Consider the following 22,368-nt stretch of genomic DNA (forward strand, 5'->3'; position numbering starts at 1 on the left):
TTGTGCCCCGGTGAGAGGCGCAGCCCGGTGGGCCGCCATGGAGACAGGTGAGGGGCGGCGGTTGCCGCTGCCTCCCGGGCGCTCGGCGCGCTGGGTCCGGCGGCACCGCACGGCGAGGGGCGGTAAGGCCGAGCGCCGTCCTGCCGCAGCAGGGCCGGGGCCGGCGCGGCGCGGGGAGGGTTGCGAGCCCGCGTCCTCGGCGAAGGGGGCTCGGGGCAAGGTCCCGTCGCCCGCACGCCCGCGGGGGCCTCCCGCGTTCGCCCCGGTCAGGCCGGCTCCGGACGCCGTTTGCTGCGGGGGGACCGGCGGCCCTGCGCCTCCCTAGGGCGGGAGAGGGCGGGGGCACCCGGGGGCTCACCCTTGGCTGTGGAACTGGAGCCCGCTTTCCCCAAACTCTTCAGTGGCTTTTGCCGCGAGGGGCACCCCGGCTGCGTTTTTAACGTTTGCCCTTGAGTCGGAGCGGCAAGCCTGAGAGCACCAGGCCTTCGGTCAGCCCCAGTCTGCCCTTCATCTTTATTCCCGTGAAAAACGTTGGCTTTCACAGCCCTCCGCGGGCCCCGGGCTCGGTGCTGTGGCCGCACAGCTGTGTTCAGACGCGGCCTTCTCAGCAGCAGTGCGCGCTGAGCCGGAGCGGGCGAGAGGTGTCTCGCGCAGCAGAGCCCGAAGATTCAGAGCCTGTCTTCCATCGATAAGCGTTTGCCGTGTGCTCGTGATGGTTAAGCCTTGCCCGTTCTCCTTATTGTTACCCGTGTTCTCAGCTTGCATTGTAGCGCTCTTGTGTTCTCTGCTCAAGTTTCTTACTGTTTTAAGGACATAGGCTTGGAAATGCCATGGTATGGAAATGCTCTGAGGTGTGAGATGGTGTCACTAAGGGATTAGGGACTGGTCACTACAATATAACGATAAATAGAATCTATCAATTACTATCACCTAATTTTCATGTCATAAGTTTTATAAGTATTACATAAATAATTACTCACACTTAAAGTATTTTATTTAGTCCTTGTTAATGCTACAAAAATTAAATGAACTAAAGGCAGTGTGGGTTATTTAAACTGATTAAAAAAATGACTGTCTGGTAGTTTGTAAAAAATAATTTTTAATTTAGAATCATCGTTTACATGGATTTGCTTTTTTTTCCTGCCAGGATCACCTAGAGCTTATGTTCTCAATGAAATATTTAATGGTTTTCAAAATTAATACAAATACAGGTGATATGGTCAAAATAGGTGAGGGAAAATCTGTAATAACCAACCTGGATCAAATAATATTGTTTACACCAATAGTGAAGAGAGATGTTTTTCTAGAATACAGTGGCACTGAAAGAAAAAAAAATAAAATTAAGACACTTTCATGAAGTGATTCTAAAAATAAGAAAGTCAGTTGATAATTCCTCTCTTTTGATACGTTAGCCTCTAGCTCTTATAGTCATGGGCATTAATGCAGAAATTAAGTGAATTTCTTATGACCACTACTAAACAGGCAAAACCTGTCAGTACCCAGGTTTGATTTGGTATTGGGTTGGGGTAAGTAGGCTGTTCTTCCATTTTCACCTTTCAAGATGGGACTGTTTGGCAGAATTTCAGAATAGTTCATGTTCAAAGGAACCTTTGGAGATCATCTAGTCCAACCCTCTGCTCAAAGCAGGGTCAGCTAGACCAGATTGCTCAGGACCTTGTCTAGTCAGGTCTTCAGTATTTCAAAGGATGGAGATTCCACAGCCTCTCTGGGCAACACATTCCTATGATCAATCACCTGAACCATTAAAAAAAAAAAAAAAGAAGCAGCTCCCAAAAAAACCCACAAGCAAACAAAATCCCCCCACAAGTCCCCAAAGTTATGTTTAAAAGGAATTGCCTGTGTTTCCGTTTGTGCCCATTGCCTTTTGTCTTTTCTGTGGGCACCACTGAGAAGAGTTTGATTCTGTCTTCGTTCCCTCACATCACATAGTTATACGCATTGATAAGATCATCCCCCAGCCTTTTGTTCTCAGAGCTGGACAGTCCCAGCTCTCTCAGCCTCTTTTGGTATGTCAGAAGCTCCAGGCCCTTAATTATCTTTCTGTCCCTTTGCTGGACATGCTTCTATATATTCATGTCTATGTTGTCCTGGGGAGCCCATCATTGGATGCAGCACACCAGATGAGGTCCCACCAGCGCTGAGCAGAGAAGGATCACCTCCCTCGACCTGCTGGCAATGCTCTACCTAATGCAGTCCAGGATGCTGTTGAGCTGCTTTGCTGCAGTGGGTCATTGTAGGTCATGCTCAACTTGTCCACCAGGACCCCAGGTCCTTTTCTGCAAAGCTGCTTTTCAGAAGGTTGGCCCCCAGCCTGTACTGTTGCACGGGGTTATTCCTTCCCAGGTGCAGGACTTTGCATTTCACTCTGTTGGACTTAATGAGATTCCTGTTGGCCTGTTCCTCCAGCCTGTTGAGGGCCCTCTGAATGCCTCAAAACCCTCCTGTGTTTCAGCCACTCTTCCCAGTTTTATGTAATCTACAAATGTGCTGTGTGTACAGTCTGTCACATCATCTAAGTAACTAATAAAAATGTCAAACAGCACTGGACCCTGTATCAACCCCAGTGGTATAGCGCTCATGATTGGTGTACACTGTGCTGTGAGAACATTGCAGTATTGTCACTAGTGTACTATCGTAGAATCATTTAGGTTGGAAGGGACCCTTAAGATCATAGAGTCCAACCATCAACCTAACGCTGCTAAAACCCCCACTAAACCATGTCCCTCAGCACCACATCTACACATCTTTTAAATCCCTCCAGGGATGGCGACTCCTCCACTTCCCTGGGCAGCCTGTTCCAATGCTTGACAACCCTTTTGGAGAAGAAATTTTTCCTAATACCCATCCTAAACCTCCCCTGGTGCAACTTGAGGCCATTTCCTCTTGTCCTATTGCTTGTTACTTAGGAGAAGATACTGACGCCCCACCCCACCTTGCTGCACCCTCCTTTCAGGTAGTTGGAGAGAATGATAAGGTCTCCCCTCAGCGTCCTACGGACTAAACAACCCCAATTCCCCACAGCCGCTCCTCATAAGACTTGTGCTCTAAACCCCATACTATATCAACATACCTTTCTGCCAAAAAAAAAAAAAAATGCTGCCTTGCACTACTTTTAAAAATACATCCAACTAGGATTTCAGTGGGCTGTTGGCAGTTCCCTGTTCTTACCTTCTTAGTTTTCCCTGTACAAATATTCCAGGCTTCCTGCTCTTCCCTTTTCCTTCACTCTAAAGTGTCCGTGAGCATTCCTCCATTCCTTACACTTGCTTGGCTGTTCAAAGAAACCAGCGTGTTTATTAATGCTGGCCCAACTTTGATTCATGTAATGAAGGCTTTGCTAAATGAATCCATATTTATTATGGAGCATTGCTGCTTTTTCTCCTGTTTAAACACGTTATCTCTATTTGTATGGCCCAAACTGTGAAAATTACTTTCAAATCTGTTGTGTGGGTCCAATTCTTACTGTTTTTCTCGTGTTATCAGATGATACAGGAAACCGACTTCGATTCCAGTTGGAGTTAGAGTTTGTTCAATGTCTGGCAAATCCAAATTACCTCAACTGTGAGTACTTAAAAGCAAATATCAGGATCCTGAGCAATGAACATACTTTAATGGTGTTTATTATTACTGGTAACGTTAAAGAGGAAGAAAGAGCTAAACAAAGAAAAGGGAACAGGTCTTTCACAGCATAAAGGGAGTCTGTAAATAATTTAATATTTCTAGATTTCTAACAGGTGGGGTTTTTAAATTGCAAAATGTTTTATTGGTTGAAATGAAAAAAAATATGCATCTGTCTGGTGGAGAAAAAAAAACAAGTCTGTGGTTAAAACGTAATGTCAAGTTAACAGTATTCCTTTATCTGAAGTTTACTAATGTTAATAATAGTTTCAGGTGCTATACTGAATTCTTTTGAATTTCCTGCTAATTTTGATGCTACAGTCAAAATTTTCTTTTCCAAAAAGCTGTTCTCTTCCTTGCTGTTGTATGGAAGATAGCTACCGTAATAGACATGAGACTAGTTTATTATGCCTAGTATGTTGACATAAAATGTATTTTCCCTGTGTTTTTTTTATTATTATTTTGAATTGTCAAAATTTTATTGTCATGATAAATTTTTGGCTAAAGTGCCTCTTTGTATAGTTTTGTGAATACATATTCTTCAAGTTTGGCAGATTTTTTTCACACATCTGTAACTGACAATTCCTTATTTGTCATTTTATTTCAGTTCTTGCACAAAGAGGCTACTTCAAAGACAAAGCTTTTGTAAATTATCTTAAATATTTACTTTATTGGAAAGAACCTGAATATGCAAAATACCTGAAGTAAGTGTTAAGTTAAAAGTAAGGTTTCTGCATTTTAATGATTTGATGTTTACCTTGTTTTATGTACTGTACAGCAGCATGTCAGTATTTGATTTTTTCCTGTAGCCTTACCTTTGTCCTCCTGTGTTTAAATGCAACATAGATTTTCCTGTTCCAAACAGTCCAGATGTAGCAAGAATAGAAAAATTATAAAACTCGTCTGTCATGAGTTGTGCATGGGATCTTCCTTTTGCAGCCTGCATCTGCACTTTACCATTTGTTCAAAATAAAACTATTGAACATTATGGTACAGAACTACTTCAGTTAGGCCCAGTAAGTACATTTTAAAAGTGATTTTGCATTGTTAATGCTTACATGAAACAAAGGATGACTTTGCATTTTTGTGAGTGTGCAAAATCCTTCAAATTTTGGCAGAACAGTTCTTGGTTAAGTTCTTTAAATGAGCTCTGGAAACAGATATTGTCGTTGTTATGTATTTTAGTAAAATCTAGCCATTAGAGAAGCTACTCTAAGCAAGCATGTATATCTGTTTATAAACTGTTATAGGACTCCTGGTTTCCTAGCCTGAAGTTATTAAATTACAGTGTGTGGAATACCTACAGTCTTAAGTGGTTTGATACTTGAGTAAAGCATATACATGATAAAACTAAAATAACAAACCACAGAATTATTGGAGACTCCTGTTTTAGTGTACCTTGTAAAAACTTGTATTAAAATATGTTTATTTTTAATCCAGGTATCCTCAATGTTTGCATATGCTAGAGCTGCTCCAATATGAACATTTCCGCAAAGAACTGGTAAATGCTCAGTGTGCTAAATTTATTGATGAGCAACAGATTCTTCACTGGCAGCACTATTCACGGAAAAGGATGCGCCTCCAACAAGCACTCGCAGAGCAGCAGCAACAAAACAACACGTCTGTAAAATGAAAAACACTTGGAAGAGTGATAAGGTGTACTTTGCGTTAGTCAAAGCATTTACAAGAGAGGAATGAATGCTTTTGTAGGTTTGGCTCTGGGTGTGTGTACATTGAATTTTTGATTTATCAGGTGACTGGGTTTGTTTTCTCTTGTCAACTTTTAACACCTACTTCGGCAATTTATTTTGTAGCATGCACAATTAATTCTGTAAGAGCATTACTTACTGTAGTTACTGATTCCTCTTGATTGTGAAAACAAAACATAGTTTTGAGGGCACTGACATTTAAGTATCTAACCCGAAAGTGTAGCTCAAAAGTCCATTCTTAGGAGGCAGTTTCCCTGGAGAATAATGACATGTCTCAAAATGTGGCTAAGAACTCCCTCACGTACTACTTTTTACAACTGCAGGATGAGCAAAGTTGTGATGATACTGTACAAAGTCTAAATTGTGGATTTTTGCCTTGAAATCAAGCTGACCTATTACTTATCATTTTCTACCTGGTAGTCATTGTTGCTGGGTGTCTTAGAGTACTCCTTATGGCATGTTTTAGAGATAGAAATCAAAGTGGGATGAGACGAGGACTGCAGGAGTGGAGCAGAGATGAGTAATAATAAACTTTGCAGATACTTAACAGAAGGAAATAGGCTGTAGCTGTACCAATTCCATTAAAGTCGGCTTGCTTTAATCTTGTTTTTTTTTTTTTTTTTTTTTTCCAGTGAAACAGTGGCTGCTCTTAGGCTTCTCTACAGTACATGTAATGAAAACAATTTGTGTTACAAAAAAGGGTGTAAACACTTGCAGTATTGGTGAAGCATTTGCCATTTATTCCTGCATGTTTTTTATTAAAAGAACACATAGCAGCTCTCAGGGATTTAATTTTCATACTTTTTTATATTGTATGCATGCTGCATTCATGTTGTATTTCATATTCCTGTAGGAGCAGGTACTGCAACTGTTAACCCTTAACGTGATCAGTGACACCAGGACTGTCAACCTTCAGCTTATCATACTCAGACTGAACAGATAAGCCATTAAACATCTCTAGCGCTGAAAATTTATCTTAACACCTTCAGTGGCTATGTAAAGTCAGATTTAGGAAGAATAAGCAGGTTTTTCTGTTTCTCCCACCCCCCCTTATTCACTATTAAAGGTATAACTTAGCAGTTAAGTCTTGTAGTAATTGTAAGCTGCTCTCTGTGTGTAACATGAGCACAGCTCCTTTGAAAAGAGACTGTTTGCAAACTCAAGTTTATTTGAACATGAGAGGAATGATACAGTTTTTTGTTGCAGGATTTTAGCAGAAGGTTTGGACCTAGTATTTAATGACATTTATCTTAACTGGTCTGCAGTAATTAACCATGAAAGTTTTAAAAAAGGTTAAGGATTCCTTGGAAGTACACTGGTAATAACTTGAGATGCACATCTTCATAAATGATTGACTAGTGGAGGATTTAGTCTTCAGTAAACAACATACGCACAAGCTCTGCTTTAAAACATTCTTCTTCAACCAGCTTCTGAGGCTGAAAGAAAAGTCAAGATGTTTTAAGGGCATTTCAAAAACCTGTTCTAGACTACAGCTTTGTACATAGTTAGCCATATTCCAGCAACTGTTTTTCTGGGGAGGGTGGGATGTGGGGTGGAGCGAGCAAGGTAAGAATAATTGAGAAATTCCTGTGGGTTTTCTGGCCTTGGAAGAGGTGCTTTTAAGACAGTAACTGCTAATTTAAATAGCATGCACAAGTTGAAATTTGAGCTGTAGTCTGTTTGAACCCAGAGCATACTGCACATAATCTTGTTTCACTGCCGTAATTCAACATTTGGATTTTTTAAACTTTGAGGAGCTGCAAGTCAGGAAGCTAACAATATGTTGCTAAGAATTTTATCTACCCCTCAACCACTACATGCTAAGTGTACATATTTTCTTTAATATATGTTTACTACAGACAACATTATACAGAAAGCAAGGTGGTTCTCTCTTGAGGAACTGTTTGAGCCAGGAGGAGTGCATGGGTGGGAGCAGAAGAGCCTTTCCTAATGGACTGCTCATTTTAAATGAGAGGGTATCAAAAAACATGCACGACATTCATTTACAGCCATAAGCCCCCTCCAGTTTCCCATTTGAATGCCTGTAGATCCAGAACATATAATAAATCACTTACTGTTCCGTATTTAAGTAGTGTAGGCACTGCTGTTAGTTTCAGATTCTTCCTGAATTCATTGTTGGGATCTTTCCAGCTGTTCAGAAAGAAGGGGTTAAGCACAGCTCGAAGAGCTGCAGTTTGAAGTTAGCCTGTTAAAATTCCTTTGAAAGGATGATTCAAAGGTCTTTGCCTCACACCTCCCCAACCCACTTCTCAGAACAAGCATGCAGATAGTTCCCATTAGGAATGGTGTACCGCAAAACTCAACAAAAAATGATTCATTCCTTGCAGAAAAGGACAGTTCAGTTATTTGTTCCAACAGGTTAGTTAACCTCCAGTCCACAAATAGCAAAGTTATATCCATTTGTTGTCGTTAAAGCAGTTACTTACTAAGCTCTGTCTCCAACTAGGCAGTAGATGAATACAGACTCATCAGGCATGTTATGAAGTTCCTTCCTCACAACCGGTTCAGCTAGAGAGTAATTTTTAAGATTTATTAGTAGTTAATACTTTTACTGTGCTACAGAATCACACGGGCCTACTTTAACCAGCAAGGCAGCTAATTAATATTTTGTCTGCTTCTGGTAAAGATCTGTATTTTGTTACATCTGGTTATCCACAGGCTTTGCAGAATTTACAGACTCAATGCTGAAGGGACTGGTCTTTGAGCAAAGGCCAATTTCTGCTTTAACGAGTAAGAAAAATAATCATTGACCCCTGTCTGTATGAAGGCCCATCAGAACAGTGTAAGCAGTTGCCGTGTGTACTCTGGCATATATGATCTAGCAAGTTCAGTGCAGTGTTTTCTGAGGAACTGCCTTCACGCTCTCCTGCCAGGCACTGGTGGGGCACTTCTGCCTCCTCACGAGCAGAGCGGAGATGAACTCGCTGCTCCCGATTCTCATCGAATGCTCCGCTGGGCCTCTGCTGAACAACGCGTTGCGTTACGCGCCGTTCGGTGGAGCGCGGCTAGCAGAACGCCGAAGGTGGCCAGCAGCTGCAGCCAGCCCCGGCCGTGGCGCGCGCTGCCCGTCAGGCTCTCGGCCGAGCCCGGGCCCTTCCGCGGCGGGGGGGGGGGGGGGGGGGGGGGGCGCGCTGAGGCCGTCCCAGGCGGACGGCGCAGGGCCGGGGCTGCAGCGCGGTCCCCGCGGGGGTCGAGCTCCACCGCTGCCGCGGCCCTGTGAGGGTCCCACCGCGCCCCGCGGGCCTCACCCGTCACGCAGTCCGGGCACCAGCTCCTGCCCGCGGCGTCCTTGTCGCCGCAGAAGAGCGCGAAGATGGGCCGCCCGTGGTAGCTCTGCGCCGTCCGCACGAACTCCGGGTACCCGCGGACCTGCTTCTCCTCCCAGCCCATGGCGGCGGCAAGGGGCGGGCCCGGGCCGCGCCCCCGCCCCGCGTCCGACACCGCAGTTCCGCGCCGCTCCCGCCGCGTCCCGGCGGCCTCTGCGGCGGCGGTTGCCGGGAGCGGGTTTGAACAGCGTCCGGTGGGGCCCGGCCCGCGCCGCCCGCCCTTCCTCCGCGGCGGCGGCCGGTCCCGGTTCCGCCCGCCCGGGTGCCGTGAGGGCAGGCGGGCAGCGGGCCGCCGCCGACTGTCGCCCACAGGGCTGTGGAGCCGGGGGCGGCTGAAGGCAGGTGGGAGCGCACGGGAGTCCCTCCGCGAGGGGCGCGTCGCGACCGAAGCCCGTGTGGGGGCGGGCGGGCGCCGGTCCCGGGGGTGAGGGCGGGGGGAGGCTGTGCCCGGAGCCGCCCGGCAGAGGCCAAGTCGGTAGCTCAGTCGCGATAGAAAGTTTTCACAGCGCTATACGTTGAATCCTGCTTGTTTTTTTAATTCTCAGGGGCAGATGAAGGAGACGTAAGTGTCCGTCTGTCTCCACACATCGCTTTTGTTTTAAAGCTTCTCCGTAAAGAAGTTTACGTACGAGCGTGCCCTCCGTCCGCCTTCCTCTGACACCGACGGTCTCGTACGCCCCGAGAGCTGCCCCGGGCGCTGCCCCGGGCTCTCCTGCTGCTCTGTGCTCCTTTCTCTCCGTTGCAGTACGCGCTATTCCCTTTTAGGTCAGTAATAACTATAAAAGCTCTGAGGCGATCTTCTTATGGCACATACCGTGAGCCTTGTAGTCTGTAGTGGTGCTCCTCAGCTCTCCGTGGGGGTGTGTAAAAGAAGGATATAAATTGTAAATTTTGTCTTAGGTGTCAGGATGGTGCTCTCCATTTTGTGTACTGCCTGAGTACACATGATACGTTTTCCATTTCTACATGCCTCCTCGGGTTCTCTGTTGTTCACATCAGGCCTGGGATTGCTTTTGAGAGGCAGAAATAACGTATGATGATTCTTATGTTCATAGCTGTGATTGTAGGCAAAGGACAAATAACTGGATTGTCAGCATCAAGCTGATGTGGTGGGACCAGGCAAGCCAACCATGTCTGATGCTGCATTTGCATTCACTACCCAGCTACACAGGAATGAACCAAAAGCTTTACAAACACAGGTATTATTTGACTTCTACAGTGATGCTGAATTTGTTTTCATTTGTGATCGTTACAAAAAGATGATTATGACCCACTTCCTGAGATAGCCCACTAGTGAGCATCAAATCTTAACGCTTGCTTTCATGATGCTGCCATACATAATCTTGACACTGTCCTTTTGTAAGGGTATAGATCAGAAACTACATCTGTAAATACTATTCACCCGTCTGCTGTGGTTCAATCCCAGTAGGCAGCTAAGAACACAGCCATTTGCTCACTCAACTCACACAGGCAAGCAAAGCAAAATAAGAAATTCATTCACTGCATCCCATCGGCCTGCAGGTGTTCAGCCATTTCCACAGCTCCATCACGTGTAACAGTGACTTGGGCAAGACAAACACCATAACTCCAAACGTCCCCCCCTTCCGCTTCTTCCTCACAGCTTTATACACTGAGCATGACCTCAGATGGTATGGAACAGCCCTGTGGTCAGTTTATACACTGAGCACAACGTCACACGTATGGTCAGTTGCGGTTGGCTGTCCCGGCTGTGTGGCCCGAGCCCATCGCTGGCACCGTGAGGAGCAGAAAGGCCGCGACACTGTGCAGGTGCTGCTCAGCAGTAACAAAAACATCCCTGTGCTGTCAACACTGTTTCCAGAAACAATCCAAAGCATAGCACCACACCAGCTACTGTGAAAAAATGACACTCTATCCAGTCTAAACCAGTATGCTATCTTAACCTCTTACTTTACTGCGTGGAAACAGAACCTAGAAACTTTATTCTGATACCGTGTTTCAGCTTTCCATTTCTCCTTCATTATGCATCTCCTTCATCATTTCTCCTTCTGTTACCTTTGCAAATTTAGTAATGTCGTACTAAATCAGTATGATATAATCATACACACTTATATAACTAATTTTAATTGTTGTTACAACTCATTAATTTCATTGTCAGAACTCTTAAATAAAATCATTAAAAGGGCATTCATTGTCCATTGCCCAGTCCCTTTGGAGCAGTTTTTTCAATGTGTGTACCCTACCTAAGGTGCCCACCCTAAGTTGCAGATAAGTGCCTAATGTTATTTACAAGATGATCTAAATGCTTAGGTCAGAATGATTTTGAATAGTGGCATTTGTCTTGCATGCATTGAAGAGGTACCATCATGACAGAAGATCTGTTTTCCTTACTGTTATACAATAGAGGTACATCACCTGTGTAAAGTGTTCTGTGTAACATCAGCTTTTTTTTACACTTTGGAACAGCTCCAGTTTAATAGAAATGTTCCTGCAGTTCCAGAGAACTTGGCTCTCAGATTCTCTAACCCCCGTCCAATTACAATAGAAAAACTGAAGGCATCCAATGATCGGAGAGATCTACCTGGAAGTGGGGACCCCAGCATAAGAAGCTCTGGCATGTTTTCAGTGATATCTGAAGAGAGACTAAAATTGGCTATTCAGCTAGCCAAAAGGGACGTCAAACGAAGACATCTTGAAGAGCAAGTGAAACAGCGAGTGTTTGGAGAAACTGTCAGTAAACCATTGTTGGCCCAGAAGCCGCAACAGCAGAAGACTAAAGTATTTGAAAGTCCAGAAAATAAAAATGCACTTAAGTCTCAAACTCACTTGAAATATCAGCAGAAACTTAGTCAGCCTTCCAAAGTGGAGACTACCACCTCTGGCGCTAAAGTTTATCTCTACACACCAAAGGAGGGAAAGCTAATACCAGCTGTTTTGGACTCTCCACCCACCCATGACACAGGACCGGACCCCAGGCCAAATGTAAACAAAAAAGAAGATAAAAATACACAGGAAGTCCGACGGCTGCAAAAAGAATTGAGGAGCTATGTCCAGAAAATTGAAGAACTGACTAAAAAAGGTGTAAGACCAAACAATAATTATGTTACATAAATGTACGGTAGTTTGCTAATTTGTTTTTCTTTCTGTTTTTTTTTTTTTTTTGGCTTGGATTAATATCCGTTTTTAGTTCTGGATTTTTGAGAACTATCTGCTTTTTTCAAAAGTCGATAAAAGCTAGAATGGCTAGCCAGTTTAAGCAATAGCAGAGTTTAATATCTCTGAGGGTTTGTGGTGAGTTCCAATCCAACCTGCAATGATAGTAAATTAGTGGTAAGCTGTTAATAACGTGGGTGAAAAACTCTTGGTGTCTGTAGGCATATTGACTAGATATTCAACCTGCAAAAAACAGTATCATAATTGACCACATTCTTGTCAGTGATGAGAAGGGGGGCAACAGCTGGTAAAATTTCACTTCACAAGTAAGTCTGACTCACCTAATTCATGGCTGTGCAGTAGCATGATTAATGTGCTTTCTGACACTGCGTTGTGGGCTGACCCTGGTTGGCAGCAAAGCACCACACGCTTGTGTTCATTTCCCCCCTGGTGGGATGGGGGAGAGAATAGAAAGAATAAAAGCAAGAAAACTTGCGGGTTGAGATAATGATAGTTTAGTAAGGGAAGGAAAGAGGAAGAAGAAAGAAAAAAAACAAGTGATGCAGAGGCAATCACTCACTGCCTCCCCCAAGTAGACCCAATGCCCAGCTGATCTGTGAGCAATGGCTACCTTTCCCCAGAGAAACTCCATTTTTTATTGCTGAGCATGCCATGGAATATCCCTTGGGTCAGTTGGGGTCAGCTGTCCTGGCTGTGTCCCCTCCCAGCTTCTTGCACGCCCCCAGCCTACGCACTGGCAGGGCAGAGTTGAAAAAAGAGAAAGTTTAGTGCTGTGCAAGTACTGCTCAGCGATAGCCAAAACACTGGTGTGTTGTCAGCATTTTCAGTCATAAATCCAAAACAGCACCTTACTGGTGAGCGTGAAGAAAACTAACTCCATCCCAGCTAGCCCCCACATACCCTGCCTTGGTTCTTCTGTAATGACTAGCCGGAGCTTTAACCATTCCTAACTTTGAGTGCTTTACCTGCAACTTTGTCCCAAAACGAAGGAGTCACATGTGATTTTGTAAGCTATAACTAATAAACTATATTGTATAAGAAAGTTTAGTCAAATTCTAAATAGAAACATGATGTAGAGTTAAAATAAATACCTTGCATTACTGCTCAAGGGAGCCCTGCAAAATATATGATGCATTGTGTATTGGTTCTGCATGAAAGAGGCTTATTACTAAATTACGTTTATTGTCATGGCTTAATTGGGATTTTCACAGGTTAAATTAAGACATAAAACTTTACATTTTGTGCTTTTTAGGGAGAGAGAGAGAAATTTTAGATCCTGATAAAGAGGAACGAGTTTGCCTGAGGAGACAGAAACAAGCTGCACGGTCAGCTCGGATGCTGTATGTACTCCAGCAACAGGTAGGAACCAGCATTTTAATTTGGGGTGTAGAGTAGCTAGTTTATTGTGATGAATTTGATAGAAATGAACTGAAATGAGAAATTTGATTGGGTTATCTCTGAACTTCCATGGCATTCTAGTTTACATCTGAATGGTGTGACTAATTTCGCTCATGACTGGACAGAGAGATGAGCGTCACTGTTAGAAAATTTGGACTTTCACTCAGACGTTACGGTAAAGATTAATTGTTCATTTGTAGACATGGAGCTAGTTCTGACTGACTTTCCTCTCTCCACCTCCTTTCTTGATAAACAGGTAAAAGAAATTCAAGATGATTTAGAGAAGCTGAGTCCTCATAAAATCAAACATACTAAAAAGGTAAGATGTAACTATCCTTCAGGCTGTGAGTAACTTACTGACAGAAAGTTTTCTGGCTAATCGAGTGTGATGGTCTGGGCTACACCTCATCCCTCTCCAGATGGGAGATTTTCTTTGTGTCTTGCACGTTTCGTCTCATTCTCAGAGAAGTATGGTTCACTTGGTCTGATACTGTCTTTGCTGCTTCCCTCTTCACTTCTTACCTATTTACAGTAAACTGGAGAGGAAGACTGTTCGTCTTCTGCTTTTATGTGGCTTCTAATTCCTTCTTCACTCCAGTTCTTTTTCTGAATAAGTGTTCCGCTCTTGACTACCTTTTTTTAACTTCTGTCGATGTCACTCACTTATCAGCCTCCTTTCTGATTTTCTTCTCTGCCCAGCATCTTTCAGAAAGGTAGTACTGAGATCATGCCGACTGTTAGGCCAATATTGTCCCATTGTCCTCTTGTGCTTTTCCATCACTTGTATTTTCTTCTGTATCAAAAACTGGAGGTTTTTCTATGTTTGTGCAATTGTTGCTCATTAGGGTCAAGCACATGACTACTACTCTGTTGGCACTGGCAGTGGAAACATCAGAGTATGTTATAACCAGGTGTCCTGGTTTGAGCAACACAGGACTAATTTATCTTCTAATACTTGGGAAGACTGCACTTTTAGAAGGCTCTAGTGTCTGAATTTGTGAAAATATTTACTTTATAGCCATATAGCCCATGGTGTGTGGGTTTCAAGGTCTCAGTTTTGGAGTTAGCCAGCTGCGGGGATGAGAAGCGAGACCTGGGCACTTGACCCCAGCTGACCAACAGGGTTATTTCATACCATAAACACCACATTCAATATAAATTAGGAAGTTTGCTGCAAAGTTCTCTCTCTCCCTTGATGGCTGCTGTCCTGACAACTCCTTACCCCAGTGCTGGAGCCCTGAGCCCTTCCCTTTGCTGCAGCGTTGGCAGTGTCCCACATTTGCTGTCCCCTGCTGAGAGTGCACAGCTTCTACTGATAGGATGGGCTGAGTATAATCCCTGTGTGTTTTATATTGGTATTGGGATCAATATCGGTTCTTTAGCGTTATTAATGTTAATTATTTAATCTTATCCTATTAAATCTATTTATATTTCAACCCTCATGTTTCCTTGTTTTTCCTGATTCCCCTTCCCGGGTGGGGAGGGCTATTCGGGTGAGAGAATAATTGTCTCAACAACAATCAATTGTTATGGGTTTCTCAAACCATAACACCTGGCTATTTTATCTGAAGGTAGTGTGATACTTGATATGAGTACTGTTGTGTAGTACCTTTAGTAGATTACTTAAATGCCTGTTTTGTTCTGTCTCACAAATGGCCTCATATCCATCAGAATTATCCCAAGACTGAGTGTTTCTCCATGAAATTTTGGCAACAATTCTTTGAATAGTATCAGTATTCATAGAAATTGTAGCTGTTAAAGCATTTATTTTTCATTTTTCCAGTCTCGAGCAGTATCCAGGTTGGCAGCAGCACACAGAGGAGCTGTACGAGCCTTGCAAGCATTTGCCAGTCAGTTTACAGATCAAACAGAGCAGCATATTCCTGCCCACTACAAGGAACTGGGCAGTCTCATTCGACAACTGTCTCTCTGTTCTGCCAAACTAGAAGTGGATTCTTCCATTTCTGACATTATCATAGATATTTTGCTGCAGGTTGAGGTAGGAAAAAACATTTTGTTTTTGCTAAGGCAGAAAAGATGTAGTGAAATATAAGACTGCAAACTATATTGTGTGTTCACAAAATGGCAGAATATCTTACTGTTGGTTTGGGTTTTTTTTTTTAAAGGCCATATTTTCTAATGTATAAATATGTTTCTAATGTTCTTAAATAATGGTGGTCTAAAATAGAGTTGCATCCTAAACACAGAAGCTACCTGATGCTGTTCTTGATGATGTGGTTCCTGTCCTTATTTGCTCTCCAGTAGAATGAGGACTGGTAGTGATAGTGGTAGCAAAGCACCAGTTTCTGATTCATTTGCCATTTTCGGGACTGAAAGAATTGCATTTTATACATCAGTGCAAGTTGCATGTTTGTTGTTCTGCAATGCATGCTTTAGCTGTCGGGATTAGTGATGAGCATCTGAGCCTCACACGTGGTGGTCCAGACAGAAGATAAAGTTGTAGCTACACGAGTTACTTAAGCTCTATCCCCTTCAAATGGCTTTTGTTAGTGGTATCTGATGTCTTAAAAATTGTTGTTGGTATAATGGAATCCAAGTTCTGATTCACGTTTCCTACTGCAGTTCCTACCTACAAGATTATTTTTATTAAGTAAGAACCGATGTAACCTGAACTATTATGAAACCAGTATTTAATTAATCTGAATAAAAGCAACTGATACAATAGCTGTAAGATATTTTATTTTCCTAAAAATATTGTTCTAACTGTATGAGCTGTGTTTTTATTTTTACTGTTCTCCTTAAGAGAACAGTAGCAGTGCTAACTGCCTGGGAACAGGAAAGGAGGTAGAATTATTTAAGTCTGGACTTAGCATTGGAAGAAGTGTCTGTCTGTCTTACCATAGTCGTGTGGGCATTTTTTGTCTGTAGGCTTTGTGTCTATTTCTTTTTGAACATGCTGTAAGGAGATAATTTGATGGAGTCAATTGTAAACACAAAAATGCAAGCCTTTTCTGTTAAGATTTAAGTTAATATTATGAAGAAGCTTCTGCATGAACAAGCTATCAGGAATAAAACAAAAGTCAAAAACAAAACCACACCAAAAAGTTCCAACTGAGAATCTCTTGAATTTGCTTCTCATGATTACATCAGGTTTACTGAGAGAGTAATTAATTTTCTAAATATTTGGTGCAGGATCTGGATTCATTGCTGGAAAAGAAACAAACACCCAAAAAAGTGAAGAAATGTATTTCAGCATCTCAGAGCAAATCTCCAAGGAACAGCGAGACGTTTCCAGCCAGAAAGCAGCTTACATCTCCAAAAGGAGAAAACAAATCTCACATCTTAAAGGGACAGCACGGACAAGAACATAGAAAACCTCCAGCTGCCAGGAGTCTCTTGACTGGTTTGTATTTTGAATTATTAAATACATTTTTATCGACTGGTTTGTATTTTGAATTATTAAATACATTTTTATCAGTTAACTTACCATGTGCAGTTCACTTTTGTAGTATGTTACGTATTGTTGGTCAAAAGTGTATAACAGCCCATAGTAGTTATCAGATTGACATAGCCTTGTTATTAAATTTTTTTTCAGCTGTTCCCCTGAGATGATAGACCTGCAGGTTTATATGCCCCTTTATTACTATATCATTATTATTATCATCATGTTCTTCCTATTTTTGTCCATTTCTTTTACCATGCTACACTTGGATTGTGTTTCTGCAGTGTGCACCTAAATGGCAGTTTACAAGTCGACATTAATGGTCCATACAGAATATTTCCAAATATCTACCTAGATAATACTGTATAAATATGTTATTTTGGAATGCAAAGTCGCTGACTGTTAGTAGAACTCCAGCAACCCTATCGTTGTTTAACAGTTTAGAGTGAAAAGATATACAGAAGCCTTGGTTCAGAATTTCCTTGCTCTTTGCAGTTTCTCTACTTTTGAGAGGGGTGGCTGGGTTTTATTCTTGCCAGTTCACTAATGTTAATGTCTTCTGCACCAGTAATCCCAGTTTCAGTACCTAGAGACACGTTAACTGATAGTTAAGGTGAAGACTTTGGTATTTTTTACTACCAGTTTGCCATGCAACTGTTGGAAATCGGTTTGCTTTCTTGTTCTTTTACTTCATATGTGAAAGGAAATGGGTTTTATCCTTTCTCAAGGTGTTGTGAGATAAATTTACCATCTGAAGTATTTTGACACCTCATGAAAGCCATTGGAGCTTATTCCATTATTATATAACGTATATTAATTGCTTTTCTTCTTTGGGGTGCCTTTCTCATACCATTTTTTACTAGAATAGTAATTACTCCTTTCTACCTCTAGGTAAGAGCGAGGAGAATTCTATGAGATTAATTCATCTTTGGCAGTCCAGAGAGACAGTATATGGACAAGCATCTAATGTTTTCCATGTGTCTTGCTGCCTAAAAAAAGAATGTTTTGTTATCACTGCCTAGACCTCATATGGCAGTTACTACCAAAAAGCTTTTGCATGGTTTTCATATATATGTGTACTTTCAAATATCTATATGCATATGCATATATGTATATACATACAAAATTCGAAGTCTTCTGTTCATTGAAACAGTGTAAGAAAGACAATTTATTTAATACTTGTCAGGAAAGACAAGAGGTTTTTTTTTATTTTTTTATTTGATTTTTTAAAATTATGATGGAGCTTTGAAGTTCATTATTAGGTATACCTAGCATAACAGAAGTATCAAATGTAGAAATAAAGAGGATTCTTGCCCCTTTCAACTTACAGTTGAAAGTTTATTTATTATTTTTGATATAGATAAACATTGACATGTTGCAAATATTTCAGCAGTTCAGAAGGCAAACAGTTGTGCTCATATATTGCACAATAAATTCCGAGAAGAAGTTGACCCACCTACTCTAGAGAGAAGTGCCACTTTACAAGGAAACATAGATGCATTGGTGAAAGCTAGAGCTGTGAAAAAAAATCCCACACTTGAAAGTGGCCCTTTTAAGAAGAAAGGCGTGTTATTACCTGCGAAATCACAGGTATGGGAGTGATAAAAGAATTTATGCTTTCTTCTGCTTCTCTCCGGTATTTGTTATGTAATGTAAGACACTATCAAGCTTTGCAGTTCTTCACATTTTTTTTATTCTGAGCTAGGAGACATAGGGGGATAAACCATGTCATCTGCCTACATTATTTGTAGTGGTTTTGACTATTTTATCAAATGTTTTTGGAAAGCAGTGTTATTGTTCCTTGGAAACGCACTGTACGACTAGAAACAATCAATAACAGAATTAGCATGGAAAACTTGCACCAAAACTAGTTTCATGTTTGAAATTAGTGTGGTTATTTTTCAACTTGAAATTGAAGCTGCAATATTTTCCTCTTATTGGTTCTTCTCTGTCGTGAAAAATGCACTCAGCAGTAACGTGGAGCTGATGCTCATGTTAGTAGGAGGATGCAAGTTAGGCAGATTTACTTCATTGATTACAGAAATTATAAAACTTCACAACACAAGTTCTGGTTTCTGGTAGGTCTTTCTTGCAACCAGCAAGAGGCTTCTGTAATGCAAACAAATGAGTTCTTAAAAGAATACTCCAGAGTGCTAAATTTTGCAAATAGTTAGGGTTTTTTATTAAATGCTTTTTTTCCCCTTCCTCAGAGTATCACTTTAAGTTTGAAAAATCAGATGTGATACAGTAACATAGGTGTATGCATCTGTAACCATTACTTCTTCCCATACCTGTCAGTGAGGATTGTGAGCAGGAAAGTTAAGCATTTCAGTGATTCATACTGAGGGAACTAGTCTACGTGTCCCTGATACAAATACGGCAATATTATAGTTTCATGGCTCAATAAAATGTTACTTTGGAAACCTTCTATTTGGATTTATTAAGAGTTAACATAGAGTCTAATTCTGAAAATTTCAAAAGAAGATTTTGCCCATGAAGAGCAATGTTGGAAAGATTGGAACTATTTGCAAAAATAATAGTTGCAGGATTAAGCATATGTTCTCTTCAGGCACAGTTGTAATTCCCCTTAAATCAGTCGTAAAACCTCCACATAGGTCAACTGTGCAACAAAGCCAGCAAGGCAGGACTTCAAGACCAGGTCTGAAGCAGAATGCAAAATACTTCAAAAATTCAACAACCGGAATATGTGTTTTTAATATGATTATCTTAATTTTAAGGGAATACTGAAATCTCTAAAATCAAGACAGGTACAGCCTCCAGGAAAGCATGCCCGATTTCAAGAGACAACTATAGCGTTCCAGCTAAAACAGAACAAACGAGTTGTTAAGGAGAGCAGAACACCCTGTGTGCCTCCAAACCCCGCATCTCCGCCTGCTTCCCCAAAGCGGTATGTTCACAGTCGGGTGGAACCCATCTTTACCCTGCGTTCCTGTGGAAATGCCACTGTGTCTGTACAGAACGTGAAGGCAAGTGGCACCGCAGAGCTTGCTACTGGATAGTTGTATTAGATAACCATGAAGTTGCCCGTTTGCCAGTAACAGAAACATAACTGAAGATCCCTGATTCTCAACAGAATTTCCTGGTTTATATGGTCTTAAAGTCAGTATCAATTTTCTCTCTAAAGTTTTTTGCAAGTTTTCTAAACTAATGCTCAGAATCACATGGTTTCATTCTCCAGTTGTAAGAATGTGCATTTTGTAACCGTCTGTGTTACTGTGTTATTTTTGAAGACTAGCATGGCTTGAAGCAGCAACTTCAAGAAGAGTGAAGGACCTAACTGACCTTAGCAGAGGAGAAATGAAAAAAATACATAAGTTAAGGTAATGACTTACTTTGAAAGCTAGTTAATGGTGTCAGATATGATACGGTCTCCTCCCCACTCCCACCAGTCTCCCAAAAAGTACATTTATGTGTTTGGGTTTTTTATATTGTTGTTGTTATACCAAGTTTCAGAATGGCATTGTCATTTGTTTTCTTTTGTGTAGGTCACAAAGTGCTTCTCCAACCCAGTACGCAGACAAAGTTGAGAAGGCAGTACAGGAGCGCTTAGAACCTCAATTAGATGGAACACAGGTAGTACAGTCAAGTTCATGCTCCTGTTTAAAGGATGCCTTTAGAGCTGTAAAACATTTATAAAGGGGCAACACATAGTTTATTTTCAACTTAATGCAAGTCATATTTATGTAGTCAACACAGTTTTGGACATTTGGAGAGTATATTTCCATTTCAGTATGTGGGTCTTGAATTATTGTAATGAAGTTTGGCAAAGCTATGTTAAAATTTTTTTTGTTAGCTTCTTCTCAAGTAGATATATTTTTAAGTTGTTTTGGAATGGTCATACCAGTTCCATGCTGAACATGACTGGACTTGGTAAGATTATTTTAATAATTCTTCTAATACCATATTTAATGACTAAATAAATTTGGACTAGTAATATTAATGACTAATAATACAGAAAGCTTGGGTATCATGAGAGGATTTACATTTTATTTAGAAGATCAATCTCTCTTTGAAAGCAAACTGTCGTTTGAATGATTCTTTATTTATAAACCACCTTTTAACTCATTCAGCTGAGGAGGTATATTCTATCTGTATGTCACAGAGTAAAGTTGTTGGACATTAAAGATAAATTTTTATCTTTGCCTAATAGCAGAATGCATCTAGAAGAGTAGTACTGATTTCCCAAACTTAACAATTTCAACTTACATAAGACACATCTTTAAAACAGTGTAATTGTATGGGCACATGTGCCTTCTAAAGTATTGTTTTGTAATCATGTACAGTATGAAACAATGAGAAAGCTCTTTCTAACATCATCTCTTTTGTGTATTTTTTTGCTTGGTGTGACCTTAAATGCATGAAGTTGCTTGGGGAAAAAATGTTTTTATATAAAATAACACAGGTAAATGAGTAGTGATATCATACCATGGCTAATTGGTAAAATTGGGCGCAACTGAAACCTGTGGCTGTGGCCTGGATCCTATTTATTTACTCATTACCATCTGGAGCTGCCATGAGAGTTCCTCTGTGATAAATTAAATGTGTGTGTAGTGATTTGTAAGATGAGGGCCTTCACTTTCTTGAATTCCTGGGTGATCTCTGAACCTGTGACAGTTTCATCTTCAATTTGGGAACATTGTGTAGCAAGCTTTTTCCATATTCATTGATTTTATTGGTAGGAACATTCTAAGCTGTTTTTTTTTTCATTTGGTTTGTTGTGTGGGTGGAAGGAAAACATGAATCTATTTGGATCTTCATTGAAGGGAAAAGTCAAAATGACAATTGGATTATTTCCATGAGCTGCTGTAAGAAATGTTTGATTTGTAAGCATTCTTTCCCCAATTAATTTTTGGGGTTTTTTTTCTTTCTTTCTTGCATTGGCTGTGTGGTTTTTTGTTTGTGTTATGTTAGTTTTGGTTTTGTTTTTTAAATAGCAGGCTGCAGCAAATGCAGATATTCTGGGAGAAAAGCTATTGGATGATCTTTTGGAAGATACTGCTCAGGAACTGTGGAGTATGGAGCAGCATGAGAGACTGCAAACTGAGGCTCTGCCCATGGCTGACACGCATAGTCTGGAGTCAATGTTGCATAGAATGGAGGAAATTGAAGTAAGATCTTTCTCTCTTGGTTAGTCTCATTAGTGCCAATTTCTTGCTTACTGTCCATAAATGGTAATATCTGTAAGTATCTACATTCTTAAAAGAAGCAAAGTCTGACTGGATCAGTGTAGGAAATGAAAGACTTGGAAGGGGTTTGCACTTCCCGCAAAACGTACTGTAAGAATAGAAGAATGTTTGCCCTGTTTATTGCTAGCTTTAGAGTCAGTAGAGCTGAGTGGGCTTCCCACCTCCTGTGGCTTAGATCATCATATGTGAATGGGAGGATCAGTATGGTGGTTAAGTTGATTGTCTTACAGATTGGAAAGTGTTTGAATATTTATGGATTTAAATTTTTTTTCATTTTTTGGTGATACAGAATCCTAGTATTCTCGTAGCATGAGCATCTCAAGGAAATATGCTCTGGCAATCTAAAATATTTTACAGGGCAACATGGGGAAGTCAGACAAATACATGGTTATCTGTGCCCTCATGTATTCATCTTCAGTGTAAATATTCATGATGTTATCATTTACTTGACTTGAACTTTCTCATATATTGCTTTCTTAAAAAAATTTCTTTGACCAGCTTTTCCATAGTTT

At 41.2% G+C, this 22,368-nt stretch overlaps 3 protein-coding genes across 5 annotated transcripts in view; 2 read left to right on the top strand and 1 right to left on the bottom strand.

Annotated features, from left to right (window-relative positions):
- Positions 1-6,135, top strand: MED31 (mediator complex subunit 31). Of its 3 annotated transcripts, XM_082493313.1 has the most exons (5): positions 24-122; positions 3,505-3,582; positions 4,247-4,343; positions 5,080-5,295; positions 5,981-6,135. In XM_082493313.1, the coding sequence occupies exons 1-4, from the start codon at positions 38-40 to the stop codon at positions 5,270-5,272; spliced, it is 453 nt and encodes a 150-aa protein (XP_082349439.1). In that variant the 5' UTR covers positions 24-37; the 3' UTR covers positions 5,273-5,295; positions 5,981-6,135. The 3 variants fall into 3 exon arrangements, with proteins under 3 accessions (XP_082349440.1, XP_082349439.1, XP_082349438.1); XM_082493314.1 differs by having other exon boundaries at positions 1-47; positions 5,080-6,135; XM_082493312.1 differs by having other exon boundaries at positions 5,080-6,135.
- On the bottom strand, positions 5,300-8,823 carry TXNDC17 (thioredoxin domain containing 17). The gene is made up of 4 exons (XM_082493315.1): positions 8,618-8,823; positions 7,796-7,877; positions 7,424-7,499; positions 5,300-6,784 (listed from the first exon to the last, which is right to left on the bottom strand). The coding sequence occupies exons 1-4, from the start codon at positions 8,757-8,759 to the stop codon at positions 6,716-6,718; spliced, it is 369 nt and encodes a 122-aa protein (XP_082349441.1). The 5' UTR covers positions 8,760-8,823; the 3' UTR covers positions 5,300-6,715.
- Positions 8,758-22,368, top strand: part of KIAA0753 — a gene marked incomplete at its 5' end in the record, with an annotated part of 19,403 nt that continues 5,792 nt past the window's right edge. Inside the window, 13 exons of the mRNA XM_082492944.1 lie at positions 8,758-9,119; positions 9,300-9,366; positions 9,790-9,894; positions 11,141-11,753; positions 13,101-13,207; positions 13,503-13,565; positions 15,030-15,245; positions 16,400-16,610; positions 18,040-18,239; positions 19,388-19,557; positions 19,901-19,990; positions 20,156-20,243; positions 21,605-21,778. Coding sequence (XP_082349070.1) covers positions 8,758-9,119; positions 9,300-9,366; positions 9,790-9,894; positions 11,141-11,753; positions 13,101-13,207; positions 13,503-13,565; positions 15,030-15,245; positions 16,400-16,610; positions 18,040-18,239; positions 19,388-19,557; positions 19,901-19,990; positions 20,156-20,243; positions 21,605-21,778 — 2,466 coding nt within the window. The remainder of the gene's footprint in view (positions 9,120-9,299; positions 9,367-9,789; positions 9,895-11,140; positions 11,754-13,100; positions 13,208-13,502; positions 13,566-15,029; positions 15,246-16,399; positions 16,611-18,039; positions 18,240-19,387; positions 19,558-19,900; positions 19,991-20,155; positions 20,244-21,604; positions 21,779-22,368) is intronic.

Source organism: Vanellus vanellus (genome assembly GCF_965231255.1).
Source record: "Vanellus vanellus genome assembly, chromosome: 19".
Taxonomy (NCBI): domain Eukaryota; kingdom Metazoa; phylum Chordata; class Aves; order Charadriiformes; family Charadriidae; genus Vanellus; species Vanellus vanellus.

Bases quoted from the DNA above. Each gene is read 5' to 3' on its own strand.
- MED31 (XM_082493312.1), top strand. From the start codon at position 38: ATGGAGACAGGTGAGGGGCGGCGGTTGCCGCTGCCTCCCGGGCGCTCG. The intron at 123-3,504 runs GTAAGGCCGAGC...TCGTGTTATCAG, and splicing joins GCACCGCACGGCGAGGGGCG to ATGATACAGGAAACCGACTT. The intron at 3,583-4,246 runs GTGAGTACTTAA...ATTTTATTTCAG, and splicing joins AAATCCAAATTACCTCAACT to TTCTTGCACAAAGAGGCTAC.
- TXNDC17 (XM_082493315.1), bottom strand. From the start codon at position 8,759: ATGGGCTGGGAGGAGAAGCAGGTCCGCGGGTACCCGGAGTTCGTGCGG. The intron at 7,500-7,795 runs GTAAGTAACTGC...CTTTCTGAACAG, and splicing joins CTAGTTGGAGACAGAGCTTA to CTGGAAAGATCCCAACAATG. The intron at 6,785-7,423 runs GTAAGTGATTTA...CTTTTCTTTCAG, and splicing joins CACTACTTAAATACGGAACA to CCTCAGAAGCTGGTTGAAGA.